Source organism: Capricornis sumatraensis, chromosome 3 (assembly GCF_032405125.1).
Source record: "Capricornis sumatraensis isolate serow.1 chromosome 3, serow.2, whole genome shotgun sequence".
NCBI classification, from domain to species: domain Eukaryota; kingdom Metazoa; phylum Chordata; class Mammalia; order Artiodactyla; family Bovidae; genus Capricornis; species Capricornis sumatraensis.
In genome coordinates, this window is record NC_091071.1 from 3,719,810 (window position 1) to 3,737,671 (window position 17,862).

General features: G+C 62.5%; 1 protein-coding gene across 1 annotated transcript; it reads right to left on the reverse strand.

Moving 5' to 3' along the window:
- Nucleotides 1-1,534: 1,534 nt before the first annotated feature.
- Nucleotides 1,535-8,423, reverse strand: ZNF316 (zinc finger protein 316). The gene is made up of 5 exons (XM_068969255.1): nucleotides 8,144-8,423; nucleotides 7,817-7,935; nucleotides 7,032-7,158; nucleotides 6,442-6,555; nucleotides 1,535-3,861 (listed from the first exon to the last, which is right to left on the reverse strand). Exons 1-5 carry the CDS (start codon nucleotides 8,421-8,423, stop codon nucleotides 1,535-1,537), a joined length of 2,967 nt encoding a protein of 988 aa, XP_068825356.1.
- Between the last annotated feature and the right edge of the window lie 9,439 nt (nucleotides 8,424-17,862).

Consider the following 17,862-nt stretch of genomic DNA (forward strand, 5'->3'; position numbering starts at 1 on the left):
AGGCCCTCCTCCCACCCACCGACTACGGTGACTACGCTGCCTCCTACCGCCCAGCCTCTAGCAGTCTGGCTGCCGGCTCTCAGGCCCCACGGCCACATCTACGCTAACACAGAAGAAACTAGGTCTAGAAGGGAATAAGGTTGCTTCAACATTTCGGTTTTCTGGCCCCACTCATATTGGCCAAAAAAAACATCAAGGTGGGGTGGGGCAGGTGTCTTGCAGGTGACCTGGTGGCTTCAAACGGCTGGCCTGGAAGGTGGGTGCTGGCCGCGGGCCTTGCATAGTTGGATTCTTGGTCAGTCACTGAGCCACCGGCTCAGGTCGGAACCCCCCAAGGTGGACGGCTTACCGCCCACTCTGTGAAATGGGAATCTAAACAGAAACACTGCTGGCTTCTAGCGTAGAAAGAAAACAGAGGCAGAGTGAAAGGAGCCTGGGGGTGAGGGGGCTGGGCGGTCACAGCCCTAATCATGGGACGTTAAGAAACGACCTTGCTACCGACCTCTGTCACTTTACGCTGGGTTATTGGATCTAAGTGAGCCACGGGCTCAGAAGAGCAGGGCCCTGTATGTCCCGCCCACGTGCGGGCAGAGGAGCCGGGGAGCGGAAGGCAGCGCTGTGGGGGAATCTCTGAGTGCGTGCCTCCAGCTGCCCGGGGTAAGGGCACCAAAGGATTCCAAGGGGGAGTTAAGACTAAACCCCACGCCACCAGGCTGGATCTCGGCGCTCCAGTGGGGTGAGCAGAGTGAGGACCCTGGAGAGTAAGGCTTCAAGGTCCCTGGGGACCCTGTGGACACCTGCTACCCGATCCTACCCCACCTTGCATGGGGCCACGGTTTGGTTTCTGGCTTTTTTCTCCTCCTTCCAGATTCTGCAGGCCATACAAGCACTGGAAATAAATATCCGCGGTCACAGAACAAAAGCTTTCCCAGGTGCATCTCTGCTTCCCCCACCCCGGATTAGGGAGGAACACCGTCCTCTGAAAACCCACGAGGTCTCCCCTCGCCACGCACAGTCCTTAACGTTTTCTGGACATACTCTGAAGGGCCAGGAGATCCCTGAAGTCTCCCGCTGAGGAATGGGAAGAAGTCGTCAGCCAAACCCCTCGACCACCCCACCCTCCCTTGACGCAAGGCCTTCCCCTCCCTCGCCGTTACGTTAAACCCCCGTTACTCACTCACATGCCACCTCTCCCCTGGACCACCCAAATCGAACCCGGGTAAAATAAATAACATCGCCGGCGGTCCCCACCGCGTGGCCTCACCGCATCGATCCAGGGATGTCGCAGTCTCCCATCGGGGTGGCCGCCCCTGCCCCATCGGCTCCGCGCGCGGCTCGCCTCGCCCCCCGCGCCCCCCGCACGGCCATGCGAGCTCGGCGGCCGGTTCTCTAGGGCCGAGCAGGAGGGAAGCCTGAGGCCGGTGCACCGGGGCTGAGGGTAAGGCACCGCACCAGGCTGGGGCCCTCAGCATCCCCCGAGGCCAGAGGAGCAAAGGGCCGGCGGCCTAGCGGCCTGCGCCTCCGTCACAGGCCCTCACAGGATGGTCTCCTCGTAGATGCCCGAAGGCCCCGCGAAGGCGGCCGTCGGCTCGGAGCCAAAGCTCGTTCCGCCCGCGAACTCCAGCAGGGTACTGCCGTGCTCCTCGGGCCCGGTCCCTGCGCCCGCGCTCGGCAGCCCCCTGGCGGGCGCCTCGGCCTTGGGCACGGGCGCCGCTGGCGCCTGGACCGGCGCGCCCGCCGCGCCGCGGTGCGTCTTCATGTGGGTGAGCAGGTGCGAGCTCTGCGAGAAGCGGCGGCCGCAGTTGGCGCAGGCGTAGGGCCGCTCGCCCGTGTGCGTGCGCTGGTGCGTCACGAGCACCGAGCGCTGCGAGAAGCGCTTGCCGCACTCGGGGCACGGGAAGGGCCGCTCGCCCGTGTGGCCGCGCCGGTGCTTGGCCAGGTTGGAGCGCTGCGCGAAGCCGCGGCCGCAGTCGGTGCAGCGGAAGGGCTTCTCGCCCGTGTGCGTGCGCCGGTGCCGCTTGAAGTCCGAACTGTGGCCGAAGCCCTTGCCGCAGTCGGGGCAGCGGTGCGGCTTCTCCTCGGCGTGCGCCCACTGGTGCCGGGTCAGCGCGGCGCTCTGCCCGAAGCGGCGGCCGCACTCGCCGCACGCGTAGGGCCGCTCGCCCGTGTGCGCGCGCCCGTGCGCCGTCAGGTGCGCGCGCCGGCTGAAGCCCGCGCCGCACACCCCGCAGACGAAGGGCTTCTCCCCCGTGTGGCCGCGCACGTGCGCCGCCAGGTGCGAGCCACGGGCGAAGCGCGCGCCGCACTCCGGGCACGGGAAGGGCCGCTCGCCGGTGTGCGTGCGGCGGTGGCGCGCCAGGTGCGAACCGTACACGAAGCTCTTGCCGCAGTCAGCGCAGCGGTGCGGCCGCTCGCCCGCGTGGTAGCGCTGGTGCTTGGCCAGAGCCGCGCGGCGCCCGAACGTCTTGCCGCAGTCGGAGCAGATCCACGGGCTCTCCTCCTCGGCTAGCGCGGCGGGTGCCGGCTCCGCCAGCAGCCCCCCGACAGCAGGCCCGAACGCGCGCAGGCCGCTGGCACCTCCAGGCCCGGCCCCGCCGCCAAAAGGGTCGCAGGCCAGCCCGGCGCCCTCCACCAGGGAGAGCCGGCCCCCCAGGGGTCCGGGCAGCGGGCGCCCGTCGGCCGGCAGCCGCTCCCCGAAGTCCGGGAGGCCCAAGATCGGAAAGCCATCCGGGTGGAGCCAAGATTTGGGGTGCATGGGAAAGTGGAAGCCGAGCGGGTGCGAAGAAGGGCCTTCGCCCTCCCCCAGGCCGTTGCCCAGCCCCAGAAACCGCCCGTCCGGTTCAGGGTCGTCCTTGCTCCGCGGGGTGGGCGCCTCCACCGCCGTCTCTCTCACCTCGGCTTCTCCCTCGGTCTCTCCGTCCGCCTCATCGATCTCGGGCCCCTCCAGCCCCTCTGGCCCTGCCTCGGCCTCCTCGGGCCCCGCTGCGGGCCCCGTCTTATTGCAGGGCTCCCGCCGAGGGCCTTCGCTGCCCGGCTCCGCACAGCCGCCACCCCGTCGATGGCGCTGGAAGTCGGCGCGGAGGCGGAAGGCCTGGCCGCAGTCGGGGCAGCAGTGGGGCCGGTCGGCCGTGTGCACCGCCTGGTGCCGCGCAAGCGCCGAGCTCTGGCTGAAGCTGCGGCCGCAGTGTGGGCAGGGGTAGGGCCGCTCCCCTGTGTGCGTGCGCTGGTGCGTGACCAGGTAGGAGCGGCGCCCAAAGCCCGCGCCGCAGAAGGCGCAGCGGTAAGGCCGTTCGCCTGTGTGGATGCGACGGTGCGTGACCAGGTGCGACTTGTACACGAAGCGCTTGCCGCAGTCTGGGCACGGGAAGGGCTTCTCGCCGGTGTGCGTGCGCTGGTGGATGGCCAGGTGCGAGCGGTACACGAAGCCCTTGCCACACTCGTCACAGCCGAAGGGCTTGACTGCCGCGTGGTAGCGCTGGTGCTTTGCCAGCCGGGACCGGTGTGGGAACACCTTGCCGCACACGTCGCAGGTCGTCTCCGGGCGCCCGGCTGGCGCGGCCACCGCAGCTGGGAACGCCCAGGGCGCCAGGAGGCTCGCACCCGGCTCCCGGTCCGGCAGAAAGGGCTTCGACTCAGACCCCGGGGCCAGGACCCCGAGCCCGCCGGGGTCCAGACCCCAGCCCTCCGGAGTCTGCGCAGAATCCGAGTCATCAGGGCCCCAGGTCCCAGGCACATCGCCCACTCCGTAGGCCGCCGACCACAGCCCCGGGGGCTCGTTCTCCTCCTCTGCCACCTCTGCCAGGAAGTCTTCATCGTCGTCCTCCTCATGGTCCTCTATGTCATCAGTCCAGAACCAGGCCCCTGAAGGCGACGAGAAGACCACAGGAGAGGTGAGAAGACACCGTGCCAGCAGCCCCTTACCGGCTCCTGCAAGGAGCTGTTTCTGCGGGACACCAGGCTCCCGGAGCACCGGGCGGAATTCAGGGTGCCTCCGTCCCTACCCCAGGGAGGAGGAACTCTGCAGACAGGAGATTTCTCCATCCCTCCTAGGTGTTCCTTCCCTTCTCTAACTTGCCTCACATGGCCTCAACTAATTAATCCCTTTTCCACACCTCCAGCTCCCTCCAGGGCTTGCCACCTCACTGAAGAACAGGGACACCTACAAAGTGGGTGACGTTGCCTGGGGGCTCCTGTGAGACCACAGGCCAGAAAAATAGATTGAGATGCCTGCTCTGTTTTTCCCAAAGCCCCCTCTCTCCTGGAGAACCCCACCTCCTGGCCTGCTTGGCCCAAGGCAGCCAAGACCCCAGCCCCAGCACGGCCGGGTCATGGAGGACTTGACGTTTTGAGCACCTAAGCTTTGCTCAGCGTCTCTCCAGCTCTGGGTCCCTCTCCCCCAGCCTCAGGCTCCCACCCCCAGGGCAGAACCAAGAAAGGCTGCCCTGAGCAAGGACCTAAAGGGCCTGGAGGCCTCAGCTCTCTGCACTCACCCTAACTATGCTCTGGTTATTCTGCGGGCAGAGACGAGCCTCCCTGAAGCCTGTTTGTTTTTCTTCTGAGCCGCTGTGCACTTGAGAAATGGTCCCAAACTGACTAAGACTGGGTGAGCTACAAACATCTTCCCGTCATAGAAGGCCGAGGACCCACTTCAGGACCCTGCAATCCCATCCCTCCTCCACCAGCAGTTTCCTGATCTCACCCTTCAGTGAACAGTGCGGACAGAGAATTGGTTTATAAATGGGGTGATATGCCTGCAGTCATGATACACCCAGGAGAGAACTGGTATTTACAGAGCAGGCGCTATGTCACACAAGGAACCTGGCCCGCAGCACCCCCGGTGCTCAGAGCACCTGTGTGCCACCTTCCTCGGGTGCCCTCTGCTTGCGTCTGTCCACCATGGCCACGCACCATGCAGTCCACCTCAGAATTCCAGCACCTGGAAGGATCACTCCAGGTTGTGGTGGGGACAGGGCTCCACCCATTCCCAGATGCAAGCCTGTTTGGGATCCGAGTGAGGACCCATCAGGTCTACTGGTGAGGCTGGAGCCGGGGTGGAGGAGGTGCTCTGACAAAGGGCTTGGGGCTTTCTCCACTGCCTCTTCCAGAACCCACGTGGGGAGTGGACAAGTGCACCCTGGGGAAGGGAGCCTGGCACCTCGTCTCCCTGACACTTCCACTCCTGAGGACTCTGACACCAGGTGAGGACTGCCTCAGCCGGGGCCATGTTCCAAGCCTGACAACCTGCCCATGCTTCTCCCCGAGACATGTGGAGAAGGCGGACACACCCAACCACGTGTTCAGAGACCAGCCAATGAAGAGCTGCAGTATCTCTGTCCCCAGGTGGCATTTCAGAGCTGGACCCCTGAAACAGGGCACACCTCCTGCTAAGACCCTCTGAGAAACATCACCTACATCCCAGTCTCAGCCTGGAGGCAGCAGCAGCATTTCTCACCAGCCAGAGGCCCGCCCCCCAATTCTGAAGGCCAGGAGACATTCCCACAGGGACCCAGAGAACTCGGGGATCCAGGGCAGGAAGGCCAGCCCACAGCACAGTGGAACGTAAGGCCCGCAGCCTGAGCCCACCATGGGCGAGTGACTGAATCACTACTTCAAAAGCTGATTTCCTCCACTGTCAAGTGAGACCAATCGTTCCTCCCCTGCTATTTCACAGAGCTGTTATGAGAATAAACAGTATACGAGGAAATACTCTGAAGAGTACACATGTAGGCACAGTGCTGTTTGTGTCTTCCTGTATTTTATTTAAAACATCTACACGCTGCTCCAGGTACATGAGTGGCATGAGACGTCCGGAGCCCGCACAAGGCAAGCATCACCCAAGACTAAAGCCAAACACAAGCACTGTGCCCGGGCCTCCACTGAACCTCCCGGAACAGCTCACAGACCCCGCGGGGCACCTCCATAGAACCAACAGTCCGACAGCCTCAGGGCAGGAAACTACGGGTTTCCTTCAAACTCTTTATTCTCCACAGGACTACAAAATGAGGCCCAGAAAGTTGGAGCAACAGAGCCGGGTCCAGGGTCTCAGGAGAAATCCACCACCCTGAACACTGCCCTCTGGGACGCTGGCCCCCGGTCCCAGGCCTCCCAGCAAGAGATGGCTGAATGGGTGGGGAAGCCATGAGAGCTGACCCTCAGGCACACAAAACCTACCAGAGGGCAGGGCAAGGAGACAGCATTATTTTTAAAGACTTGTAACAGGAGCCTCGAGGTTTGCTACAGACTTCCCAGCCCTTAGGCCTCTGCAGACTGGAACCAAGCGGAGCCAACCCTCAAAGGCAGGGATAAGCCCCTAGCGCTGTGCAGTCCCCACGGAGCCCCCCAACAGCACAGACCAGCAGCACCAGGCCCCTCTCTGAGGCTGCAGCAAAGGTGCAGGCTGAAGTCGGCCAGAAAACCTGCAAGACTCTGTGTAACGCTCACCTGTATAGACGCCAGTGACGATGTCTCCCTCCTCGGGACGGGGGCTGTCCGGGACCCACGGCTCCTCTCCTTGCTCCAGCCGGAAGATCAGATCCGGCTTGGGGACTGGGTATCCTGGCCCAAAGAGAACAGGCGGCAGCTGCAGGGCTGTACTCGCACCCCGACCCGCACAGCCCTGCCTCCAGCACTCCTGTCCCATCCCTTCCAGAACCTGCCTCCCCACCTCCCCGCTGGAACTCCCACACCCCCAGCTCTCCTGCCAAGCCCCCTCCACAGCGGGCCCCACCCCTCTTCTCTGCCTCCGGACTCCTTGCTGCTCAAGGCCTCTAAGGGGAGCACAGAGACCAACACAGGACCAGCCGCTCCCCAGGACGTGGAACCTGGGCCATGGTGCTGCCGGGCCACAGTGAGCCCCCCACGACACACCCTGGCCGGAAGCCAGGCTGGTCCCCAGGGCTTCCCTGGGAGGTGAGGTGGCACCAGCACCCCCTTCTCCAGGATCCTCGGGCTCCACAAACCACCCTCAGATAGCTAAGCCCCAGGCAGCCGTCAGGCTAGCATGCCTCCTGCGGACGGAGGGCTCTGCTCACCCAAGGACACCAGGATCCCATAGTTTTCCCGCATGACCTCCTTGTAGAGCTCCCGCTGGTCTGCGTCCAGCCTTTCCCACTCCTCCAGGGAGAAGTACACAGCCACGTCTTCAAAGGTCACCAGCCCCTGGGAAACAAAGCACCCTGGCCACTGTCCTTCCCTGACCTGGGTGACAGGCAGGGGCACACCCCCACGAAGACAGGACAGGAGATCACTTCAGTGGGAAGTGGGCTCGCCCTGCAATGTGGGGCTCACAGGGACACAGGCCAGCACCCCATCACTGGCAACCCTACAAATGCCCAATGGAACTAGGGGCTCCCAGGCCTCACCCAGGCCAGTCTCATTCAGCAATCAGGACCTCATGCTCAGAGAGGGAGATCGCTCAGCTCAGGTGGGGCGGCATGGGGTCTCACGCCAAAGTCCCAGGACCACGATGCCCAGGACCCCTCGGATGTGCTACATGGCCACCTCACCCCTCCCATGTCCCTGTCTGCCTCAAGCCAGGGGTCACACCAGCGGTGTGAGAGCTCACGCCGGGGTGGACAGCTGGCACCAGCAGAGTGTGGGCACTGGCGCCCAATCAGGACAGTGGCCTGGGAAGGGTCAGGCCCAGGACAGCAGAACCATAACCCCTGGGCTTCGGACTAGAGACGGCCAACTGCTTCCCGCGGCCCTGATCCGACTCACAGCTGGGGCTGCCCTGCCAGCAGGGGGATTCCGCCCCTTCCCCCCGCCCTGGAACCCCTGCCTGGTTAACTGAGCTCCAAACCAGGCGGCAGCTCACCTGAGACCCAGACGTCAGGGAGTCGACCTCGTCCTCGTCCTCCTCCTCTTCGTCCCCCTCCCCGTCCCGCTCCAGGTCCTCATCCCCCGGCGTGGCTGGAGCCCAGGAGGCCTGCAGGGCTGAGCGGAGAGACTCTTGAGGGCCGGCTTTAGCCTCGGACGGACACGTGTCCATCCAGCCAGGATGGGCAGCTCCTGGCCACGCCCCGTCTTCAAGAGCGGGGCACTGATCCCGCAGCCCCAGCTCCGCCCTGTCCACGAGCTCTTCCCGGCTGCCCCCTAGAGCCCCCCAAAACTTCCTCCCCAGGGGTCAGCTCCTTTCTCTTACCCTTTTCCTGAAGGCCCGGCGACTCGGTGTCCCTGCCACCGCAGGGGCACTCCTGGGCCCCCGACGCCGGACTCTGCTCTTCTGCCAGCGCCGCCTCCACCGTGCCATCCACCTCCACATGTGCGTCCACCACCACCTCCACTAGCCGCTCCTCCAGCGCCTCCACCTCCTCCCCCTTTCCTTCCTCCTCGTCTTCCTCCTGGTCAGGACCACACTCCGATCCGTCCAGCCTCTCCAGCTGGGCAGCGGGCGAGTCTGGAGTCGTGCGAGGGGCTGCCATCGCCTCTGCCAGGAGCCTCAACTCGGCCTGAAACACAGACGGTAACGGTGACGCGCCGCCCCCGCCCGTCTGCTCCGGGGCCCTTCAGCCCTCCTGGGGAGGCGGGGTCGCTCTGCCCTGAGGGGCAGGGCACTGGGCACCAGGACAGGAGCTCTTTCCATGATCTCAGGGGGCACAACCTAGATTCCGTCCCCAGAAATGCTGCCAAAGAGCCCCTCACTGTGACCCCTGTTACTTGGCCGCGGCTCTTTCCTGGGAGCAGGAGAGGCTTGCTGTGAACCACTGTGCTTTCTTGGAGTAAACTGGGGATTAATCCTGCATTTTTTTATCCACAAGGATGTGGAAGCATAAAGTCCAGGCAACGTGCCAGAGGGTGGTCCAGCCTGTGTTTAGCTGAAAGGGGTGCGCACAATCACTTCTTGGCCTTTTGGCTAAGATTAAGTGAAAGGGGTGCACACAGCCTGTGAGGAACAGCCCACCCGATATATGAGTGGAGGAGATGCTCACCCAGCTCTGGACACACAAACCTGGCAGCAGGGAGTATGGGAGCCAAAGTCTGAGCATGCAGGCCATGGCCCTGGGCGGGGAAGGTGAGACCACCCTGCTGGGAACACCTGCTCTGCCAAGCCAGCAGGTCAGGCCCCTTCGGGAGCAGGCATATGGCACAGCCCTCGCCCCTCGTGACGTCCAGGGCACCTAGAAAAAGCTCAGCAGGTCATGGAGATCTGGCTCATTGCTGGACCAGCAAAGGTGAAATAAAACGCCTGCTAACCCTGTTCACGTTTAGGGATCCGAGAACCCTAGGCATCGAGTCATCAAAGCTCCGGTGACTCACAGCACCTGAAACTCCCGTGGATGTCGCTGACGGCTCAGCCAGGCACTCGGCGGGGGGTGGGGGGTGGGGGGGGACACAGCCACACTGCCTGGGGCACAGAGCCTGGGGCTGTGGACCCAAGACGGACGGGATACCAGGAGCCCTGGGACCACTCCTCCCTTCCACCTGCACATCCTTCACCAACCCCAGTGGAGCACTGGGGACAAGACAGAGGCAGGGGCTTTGAGTGCAAAGCGCAGAGGCTAAGGGCCATCAGCCAGCGTGGCTCATCAGTCTCTCAGACCTGAATGGGGTCACTTCCAAAGTGAGCCAAGCCTACTACAAACACAGCGACCCCAGGATCCTGGGCAGAGAGTGGGAACCCCGGAGGATCAGAGGATACCAGGGCCCACCCCAGCTCAGCCAGCTCTATCAGCACATGGTGTCCGCCACAGAACCCCTAAACCGGGACAGGGCCCGCACAGAAAGGTGCCCCCCAGTCATAAGAACAGTCCAGACCACTGGGCACCTCCTAGGAGAAGTGCTCACTGATTAGCTCTTACCACAACTCATCATGTCTCTGTTAATAAGGCAGCATGAGCTCATTTTTCTCAAGTGCTCTGAGCTGCCACTTTAAAATCCACACTGTAATTGGGAGGGAACTCTGAGCATTCGCACAGCTCCTCCCAGAGACCAGGACCCAAGTCCAGGGGCACACCGGCACCCAGAAGCCACCTCTGTTCTGACCCTCACGCTGACCCCATTCTTGGTCCCGTATCCCTGGACCAAACGTGCCGGTAGTGGGCGCTACACCCAGGAGGGCCACCTCCGCCCCAGTCGCTCGCAGAGCCCGTGTCCTCGGGCTCCGCGGCTCTCTGGCCACGTGAAGGGGCCTGAGCTGTAGAAACACGTGCGTGTGTCACCTCGGCCGCCTGTGGAAGGACGGAGCCCTACTCAGCACTTGGCGTGTCAGAAACGCTCGGCAGAGGTTTCCCAATCACCACCCACCTCAGGCCCAGAGGGAGGCTCTTCTCATCCAGGCCTCAGGCTGCAAATTCAGGCTGAGCCCAGATGCCATGCCAAGCCCAACAGAGCTCCTCCTGCCTAGCTCTCTCCCACAGCAGGCGCCCCCAGGCCGGGCCTGCACCTGAGGACTGGCTTTGCAATAAAGTGACGCCGTGCTCGTTCCACCTCAAGACCTTTGCACATGTCGCTCCCGCTCCCTGGCACTCTCCTTCCCTCTTCACTGGGCCTTTGGAGGCAGCCCCCCTGGGCTCCTGTGACATGCACAGTTCCCAGGACTCTGCGCTCTCAGCACCTACATTTTAATACACTTATTGAATTGTCTGCTATTGCTTGTCTCCCCAAGCACACAGTCAACTCCAGGCAGGCAGAAGCTCCCTCTGCTCCTCTCTCAAATCTCTTCTGTGCCAGACACAGAGTGAGCACTCAGATATTTACCAAAGGAGTGATTCTAAAGTCTGCGGTCAATGCAATAAACATAAGCTTTTTAAGACTCAGTATTCTGGCCCCACTATCACGTTCCAGAACAGACTAACTGCTGTTGAGGGTCCTTCACCCTGGAACCCACCGGTGGTGCGTCTAAGGAGGTCAGCCCCCAAGGGCTCTTCTCCTAAGAGGTGTACCTGCTGGTGACCAGGGAAGGAAAGACCCGGCTGCCATGGAGATGGGCAGTCACCCTGCCGACAGCCCAGCCAGACATCCCTCCATCCTGACCCAGCATCTGGAACAGAACGGTTGTGAAAAAGTAACTAAGTAACTTGGGTGCCAGGTTCCTTCTGCCTCCCCAGGCCAGGTATGTGGTGCACACTCTCCTCTCTTCTCTTTCCAGCCTGGCAGACCACCAGACACTCACCTCCTGGCATCCCGCTCAGGTAAGCCAGGTAAGCAACCTGATCAACATAACCCCGCAGGTCATCCCAGGCCATTATTGCCTGGGAGGTGGGGCGGGGCTGCACCCTAGGGTACCATGCTGCAGAATTTAGAACAGGGTTGGGGGGGGGCGGTGACAAGATGCCTGCCCCACGGACAGCAAGTGGCAAACTTGGGAAACTTTCAGCAACTCTCCACTGAAATCCCATATCCAGGGAACCTACAGGGAGCAGCAGGAGGAATGGGTGGGCGCAGGGGCAGCTGGGCCCTTTCCTACCCTCTGGTGGCCTCACTGGCCACACCTGTTATTCAAGGCCTTCCAGGCTTCCATCTTCTTCCTTGACTACCAGGATCCCCATTGCTTGTCCACGATTTGGGCCCCTCTACTCTCCTGGTGTGCCCCTGGTGTAGGTGTATCCGCGGGGCTGTGCCCGCTGCCCAAAGGCAGCCCCTCACCTGGCAGCCAGCGCCCCAGACCTGCCAACACTTGTTGAACCAAACCCAGCACTAACGTCTCCCCACCCAGGCCCAGCAGGGCCTGACCCTGCATACCTCCCCTCTCCTCTGCCCGCTGGGTCCTCCTCCAAAGGCCAGCCCCTCTCCCATCTCTGCGACCACACGAGGCAGCCCAGACCCCATCCGACCCCAGGAAGGACCCTATCCGATCCCAGGCGTGAGCTCCGAAACCTGCCTCCTGGCGGTACAAGACTCGGCCAAGCTGCCCACCGGAGCCTCCATTTGCAGAGGGAAGACCCAGACAAGGCCCCCAAGGTCACTAAGCATGCTTGCCAGGGGCGCCAGTCCAGCCATCTCTACCCCTTCAGGGGGCTGATCAGGCCCCCGCCTCCCGCGGAAGTAGGGGCCAGGCCGTGACAGCCCCTCCTGGATGGGTGTGTCCCGGGGGCGGCCGCGGCCCAACCCCCGCCCCTCCGGCCTAGACCGGGGAGGGCACCTCCCAGGAGTCGCGCGCGTGTGTCCTCCGCTGCCCGCCTACTCCGCGCTGCCAACCCGGACCGACCCCGGGGGTCGGAGCCCGCCCGCATCGCGCAGGCCGGGGCGGGGGTCCACCGGCTGCACTGAGCGTGGGCGCGGCCGCCCAAGGCCAGGCCAGCGCGCCGCTCCGGGCCCCCCAACCCCAGGTCCAGGCCGGGTCCACCCCGCCGCGCGCCGCGATCTCACCGCGGCCTCGCGCGCCGGCGTCGAGGGGCGGCGCGACCGCGACCCCACGCCCGCGCCCGACCCGCCCGCACCTGCCGCCCGCGCGCGCCGCCCGCCGGCCCAGCCGCGCACTCACCGCGCCGCCCGCTCACCGCGCGCGCCAGCCGCCGAGCCGCCGCCGGACACCGGGGCCGGGCCGGGGCCTGCGCGCCCCGCGCTACACAAAGTGACGGCCCCGGAGCTGCGCGGCGGCGGCGGCGCGTGGGCACCGGAAGTGCCGCCGCCGGGCCCCGCCTCGCCAGTGCCCACGGGGGGGGCACTTCCGGTCACGCGGGGTCCAGCGCGGCCTCAAAGGGTCGTGCGTGGGGGGAGAGGACGCGCCCCTCGCGCGAGGGCGCCCTCGGCCCTGGGTCCGCGCGCTCGTGTGCACCAGGACCCCCGCCTTGGGGACCGCGGCGACCCTCCCCCGCGCTTTCCCAGGACCCAACCCCACCTCCGGGGACCCCCCCGCCCCGCCCTGGCCCTGGAGACGCCCGCGGGGTCCCGGGCCGGACCGCCGCTCCCCAGAACCCGCGCAGCCTCCTCATTGAACCGCGATTCCAGGATCTCTGCTGAGCGCCAGAGCCTGCGGGCTCCATCCCAGGCCCCGCGATGGTGGAGGGAGGCGGTGACCCCTATGAGTGGCCTCGGGGAGGCGTCGTGCAGGCCCGCGTGCCCTCAGATCCGGACGGGGCAGGGCCGATCCCTGCCGGGCAGGGGCCAGCAGGACAAGAGCAGGTGGGCCGGACGCCCACGGCTCGCGCGGGGCCAACGCTGGATGGAAGGTGGGGGTGGGGGGTGTTCCCAGAATGGAGGAGGACGCGGACCGAGGGGGCCAGCCATTGGGCAGGGGTCGCTGGATGAATGCAATAAGCCCTCAGATCTGGAAACTTTCCAAGTGACCAGGAAGAGGGCCCGCTTCTAGGAAGGGACGTGTTCCCCCAGCAGAGGGAGGCGGGAGGGGGAGACGGCCGCCCAGGAGGTGTGAGAAGGTGAAGTGGGAGACTCAGGAGATGCCCACAGCCCTCCCCAAAACTTACCTGTATCTGCCCCCCACCCCGCCCCAGGGCCGCAGCTGCCATCTTATGGTGACATCTTGCACCCACGGAGGTTGGGCCCTGGGCCTTGCCCAGCTATCATCACACTGGTACCATTTTTCTTCGATTTTCACTAATGCCCCATACCCCCACCCCTTAAGACAGGACATCAACATCACAGTCTGACTGGGCTCTCAGAGGGTTCATACCTGCTTGAAATGACAGCTTCTTCCTTCCAGACCCTTGGCAGTCTGGCTGTGGGTCTGCTCAGACCACGGAGGACTCAGACCTGCCTGGGTAGGGATTTCCATCACAAGGGGGCGGAAAATGTAACTGTGTGTGGTGATGAGGGTTAACTAAACTTACTGTGGCAGTCATTTCACAGCACACATCAAATCATTACATTGAACACCTAAAACGAATACCATGTTATATGTCAGTTATATCTCAATAAAGCAGATATATATATATATATATATATAGTTTCCCTGGCAGTCCAGTGATTAGGACTTTGCCTTCCAATGGAGAGGGTGAGAGGTTTGATCCCTGGTCAGGAAAGTAAGATCCCATACACCTCGATCCCAAAAAGCCGGAACATAAAATGGAAGCGATACTGTAACAAATTCAATAAAGACTTTAAACATGGTCCACATCAAAAGAAAAAATCCTTAAAAATTGAAGGTCTCATTAAAAGATGGCAGAAAAAATCAGAAGTTCTGCCAGTGTCACACCTGTGATTTGCAGGGTCCTACTCCAGGCCCTGAGAAGTGACCAGGCCCTGAGGATGAGACTGGGCTTTGAGATGCTCCATGCCCACCATCCCCCCCACCTTTCTGCAGGCCCACTTGTCCATGGCACTCCCTGTCCGGTCCTGTGGGCCTCTGTGCTTTGGACTCCGGGACCCTCTCCCCACCCCCCTTCACCCCAGCTGGTCCCATTGAGAAGCTCTGAAGAGGAGATAAGTCAGGAGAGTGGCAGAGCCAGGAAAAGGGGAGTGATAGGGATGGAGGCACCGGAGACCAGCACCTGGACCTGAAGGGGCGGGCGGGGAAGGAGGCTGTGGGCCCTGCAAGGAGCTGGAGGCGGGAGGCAGCATCACCCGGTGGGAGCTGGGGTTGTGGAGGAGGGGTTCGACTGCCCCCCACCCCGCCCCGGCATGTCCTCCCCTTCCCAGCCTACCAGTGCTGCCCACTGGTCAAGCCCACTCCTAATGGGGGGCAGGGGATGTAGTCAGAGTCAGGCCCCAGAACCAGATAGGAAACAAATGGGGGAGGAGGTGGTGGGGACTTAGTTTCTAAGTCATGTCTGACACTTGTGACCCCCTGGACTATAGGCCGCCAGGGTCCTCTGTCCATGGGGTTTTCCAGGCAAGCATTCTGGAGTGGGTTGCCGTTTCCTCCACCAGGGGATCTTCCCAACCCAGGGATCCAACCTGGGTCTACTGCACTGCAGGCAGATTTTTAACTGACCGGGATTCTTAACGGACTGGGAATCCCAAACTGGGGAGGGGGCAGGTGAAACAGAGAACTGACTTCAGACCCTGTCTTCGAACCCTTCACCTCGTCGGGCAGGGACCCCTTGGCACCGCGGCGTATGCTCACATGCCCTCTTGGCCTGTTCCCACCTGACCCCTCCCCTAAGAGCCGATTTCTTCCCCTGATCTCTGCAGATGTTCCCAGCTGTGGAGTCCACCAACTCTGCCCACTGGGCGGCTCCCCCACCCCACCCCGCCCAGTCCCTACCCGAGTCTCCTCCCTCAGCTGACCACCAGCTTCTTGAGGCCAAGCAGAGGCTGCTGCCCTAGGCCCTGCGGTTTCCTCCCCTCCCGGAGGGTCTGCTCCCCACACACCCAGCCCCGGAGCCTCTCCTTCCTCCTGCCCTGTGACAGGCAGAGTCTCCAAAGCTCGCCCTGCGCAGGACAGAGTGAGGGTCCACACGGAGGTCCTGGAGCCCACCGTATTCAACGTGTCACAGGTCGCAATGTGGCTTCCGGTCCTCCTCTGCCTCATGCCTGTGAAGACTGCAGGAGCCGCATGTGCTCAGGGCGTCCACCCACTCTTCTGTAAGAATAAAACCTGAGCCACTTGCCAGGCTCCTTAGTGTCTGTGTTTGTTTTGGAATCAAATACAATTCCCCACTCTTGTGATCACACCAGACTCCGTTCTTACGCTCCACTGGACCTGGATTGGATGTATGGGCCTCGCCAACAGCCTCAGACTGGCTGAGCCTCTGCAGGTGACCCCATCCTTGCCCCACAGGCCTGGCGTCACCTTTGTGCCTACTCAGGACTGTCCCAAATGGACCACGCTTGGGCCTTGCGTGATCTGAAGTCACTTGGCCTTGACTCTGCCAAGGACCTAAGTCCTGAGCTGCCAGGGGTCACAGCTGGCTGCCCGAGGTGCCTGTGGGCACAGACCCTGGAGCAGGACCCCTGCCAGGCAGGCCTGTCTTCACAGGGTGCTGGGGAGCCAGAGACCCAGCTTCCAGCCTTGAAGTGCCTCCTCCCCTCCCCGTTTTCTGCATCTTGCAGTGATATTCCTTGAAATGTCATGCGGCCCTGTGCTTGGGCTCCATGGACTCACCAGTCCTGGCCGCTGGCCTCTCTGGGCACCTCTTCCTGTGGGTTCTCAACAGTGTCCTTCACGCCCTCTGAGGCCAGCCGCCCGACCCCTGTCCACTCATTTACACTCGGCCCGTACGCATCATGCATGGATGAACGTGGGACCCTGTGCTCACTCCAGTTGGTGGGGAGTGGGGGAGATGGGGGCCCCGTGGCTCACCAAGTCCTAAGGATCTTGTCGAAGCGTGTGAGAACCTTCTGGGGGCAGAAGGGCTGCAGGACAAGGTGTGAAAACTGATGGGGAAGGGAGGCTCACAGGGCTGAGACCAGCAACGGAAAAATCCAGGCCTGTGGGAGTCACTGTGTTCCCAGGAGAACCTGGTGACCAAACTGCCAAGTCTAGACTCAGCTAAGGCGCCAGCCCCAGCCACAGGCAGGCTCGGCTTTGGGACCATCTGAATTTACATTGAAAGCGTTAGTTGCTCAGTTGTGTCCAACTCTTTTTGATCCCATGGACTGTAGCCCACCAGGCTCTGGACTGTAGCCTGCCAGGCTCCTCTGTCCTTGGAAGTCTCCACGCAAGGATACTGGAGTGGGTAGCCATTTCTTCCCCAGGGGATCTTCCCGACTCAGGGATCAAAGCCATGTCTCCTGCCATTGTAGACAAATTCTTTACTATCTGGGACTTCCCAGATAGCTCAGTTGGTAAAGAATCCGCCTGCAATGCAGGAGACCCCGGTTCGATTCCTGGGTCGTGAAGATCTGCTGGAGAAGGGATAGGTTACCCACTCCAGTATTCTTGGGCTTCCCTAGGTGGCTCAGCTGGTAAAGACTCTGCCCGCAATCCGGGAGACCTGGGTTCAATCCCTGAGTTGGGAAGATCTGGAAAAGGGAAAAGCAACCCACTCCAGTATTCTGGCCTGGAGAATTCCATGGACTGTATAGTCCATGGGCTCGCAAAGAGTCAGACACGACTGAGCGACTTTCACTTTCTTTACCATCTGAGCCACGGGGGAAGCTCTGGATTGACACTGGGGGCTCTCGGAACTCAGCGTTACACTCCTCCCTGGCAGCGACAGAGAGCCCCGGGGTCACAATTATACATGGAAACGAGGCGTCAGTATTCCACGCTGTGGATGACTGGAGATGGACAAGGAGTTTGATGCCGTTTGGGGCCATGAGAAAATCTAGATGTACCCAGTGCTGCCAGTCGCCTGGCTCGGAGAGAGGCGGCTGATGGGCCAGAAACACAAGGACCGTCCGAGGAAGGGGGCCCAGTCGCGCTCGAGACCTCTGCCAACACGAGGCCATCTGGGGAGAAAAGGAGGATGAGTGGGCCTGCACTGGGGCTGGTCCGCCCTCCAGCCTGCTGCTTGTGAGCCGGAAAGAGGGAGGAGAGAGGCGGACGAGGCCTGCCAGGGCCTGTGCGGCCCGAGAGAGCAGGAAGCAGCAAGAATGAGAAAAAGAGAGACCCAAACTGGACGTGGCCCTTTCGCCCAGCCAGCACTAACCTTGAGCTGGAGGTATTTCTCTTGGGGGTGCTAAAAGGGGGCTGATGGAGAGACTTCCTCAGTGATCCAGGGGCTAAGACTCCACGCTCCCCGTGCAAAGGCCCCGGGTTCCATCCCTGATCAGGGAACTAGATCCCACAACCTGCAACAAGGGTCAGATATTCCCGGTGCCACATCTAAGACCCAGTGCAGCCAAACAAACATTCTTAAAAGACTGGGAGGCTGGTGGAGGTGGGCTGGGCAGCGGGGAAGCAGCAAGGGGAAGGGCTGGCCTCCTGCGCCTGCAGGTCTGGGGAGGGGGAACACAGCAAGGAGGGGTGCGGGGCCTCCCGACCCAGAAGACGGCAAGTCCTGGAGTCCTAACTGTGAGAGCCAGGTGAGGAGGTCCCCATGCCTTCAGGGGACAGGTGGCATTTCAGCCCAGCCT

Bases quoted from the DNA above. Each gene is read 5' to 3' on its own strand.
- ZNF316 (XM_068969255.1), bottom strand. From the start codon at position 8,423: ATGGCAGCCCCTCGCACGACTCCAGACTCGCCCGCTGCCCAGCTGGAG. The intron at 7,936-8,143 runs GTAAGAGAAAGG...CTCTCCGCTCAG, and splicing joins GCCGGGCCTTCAGGAAAAGG to CCCTGCAGGCCTCCTGGGCT. The intron at 6,556-7,031 runs GTGAGCAGAGCC...TCTTTGGGCCAG, and splicing joins TGGGATCCTGGTGTCCTTGG to GATACCCAGTCCCCAAGCCG.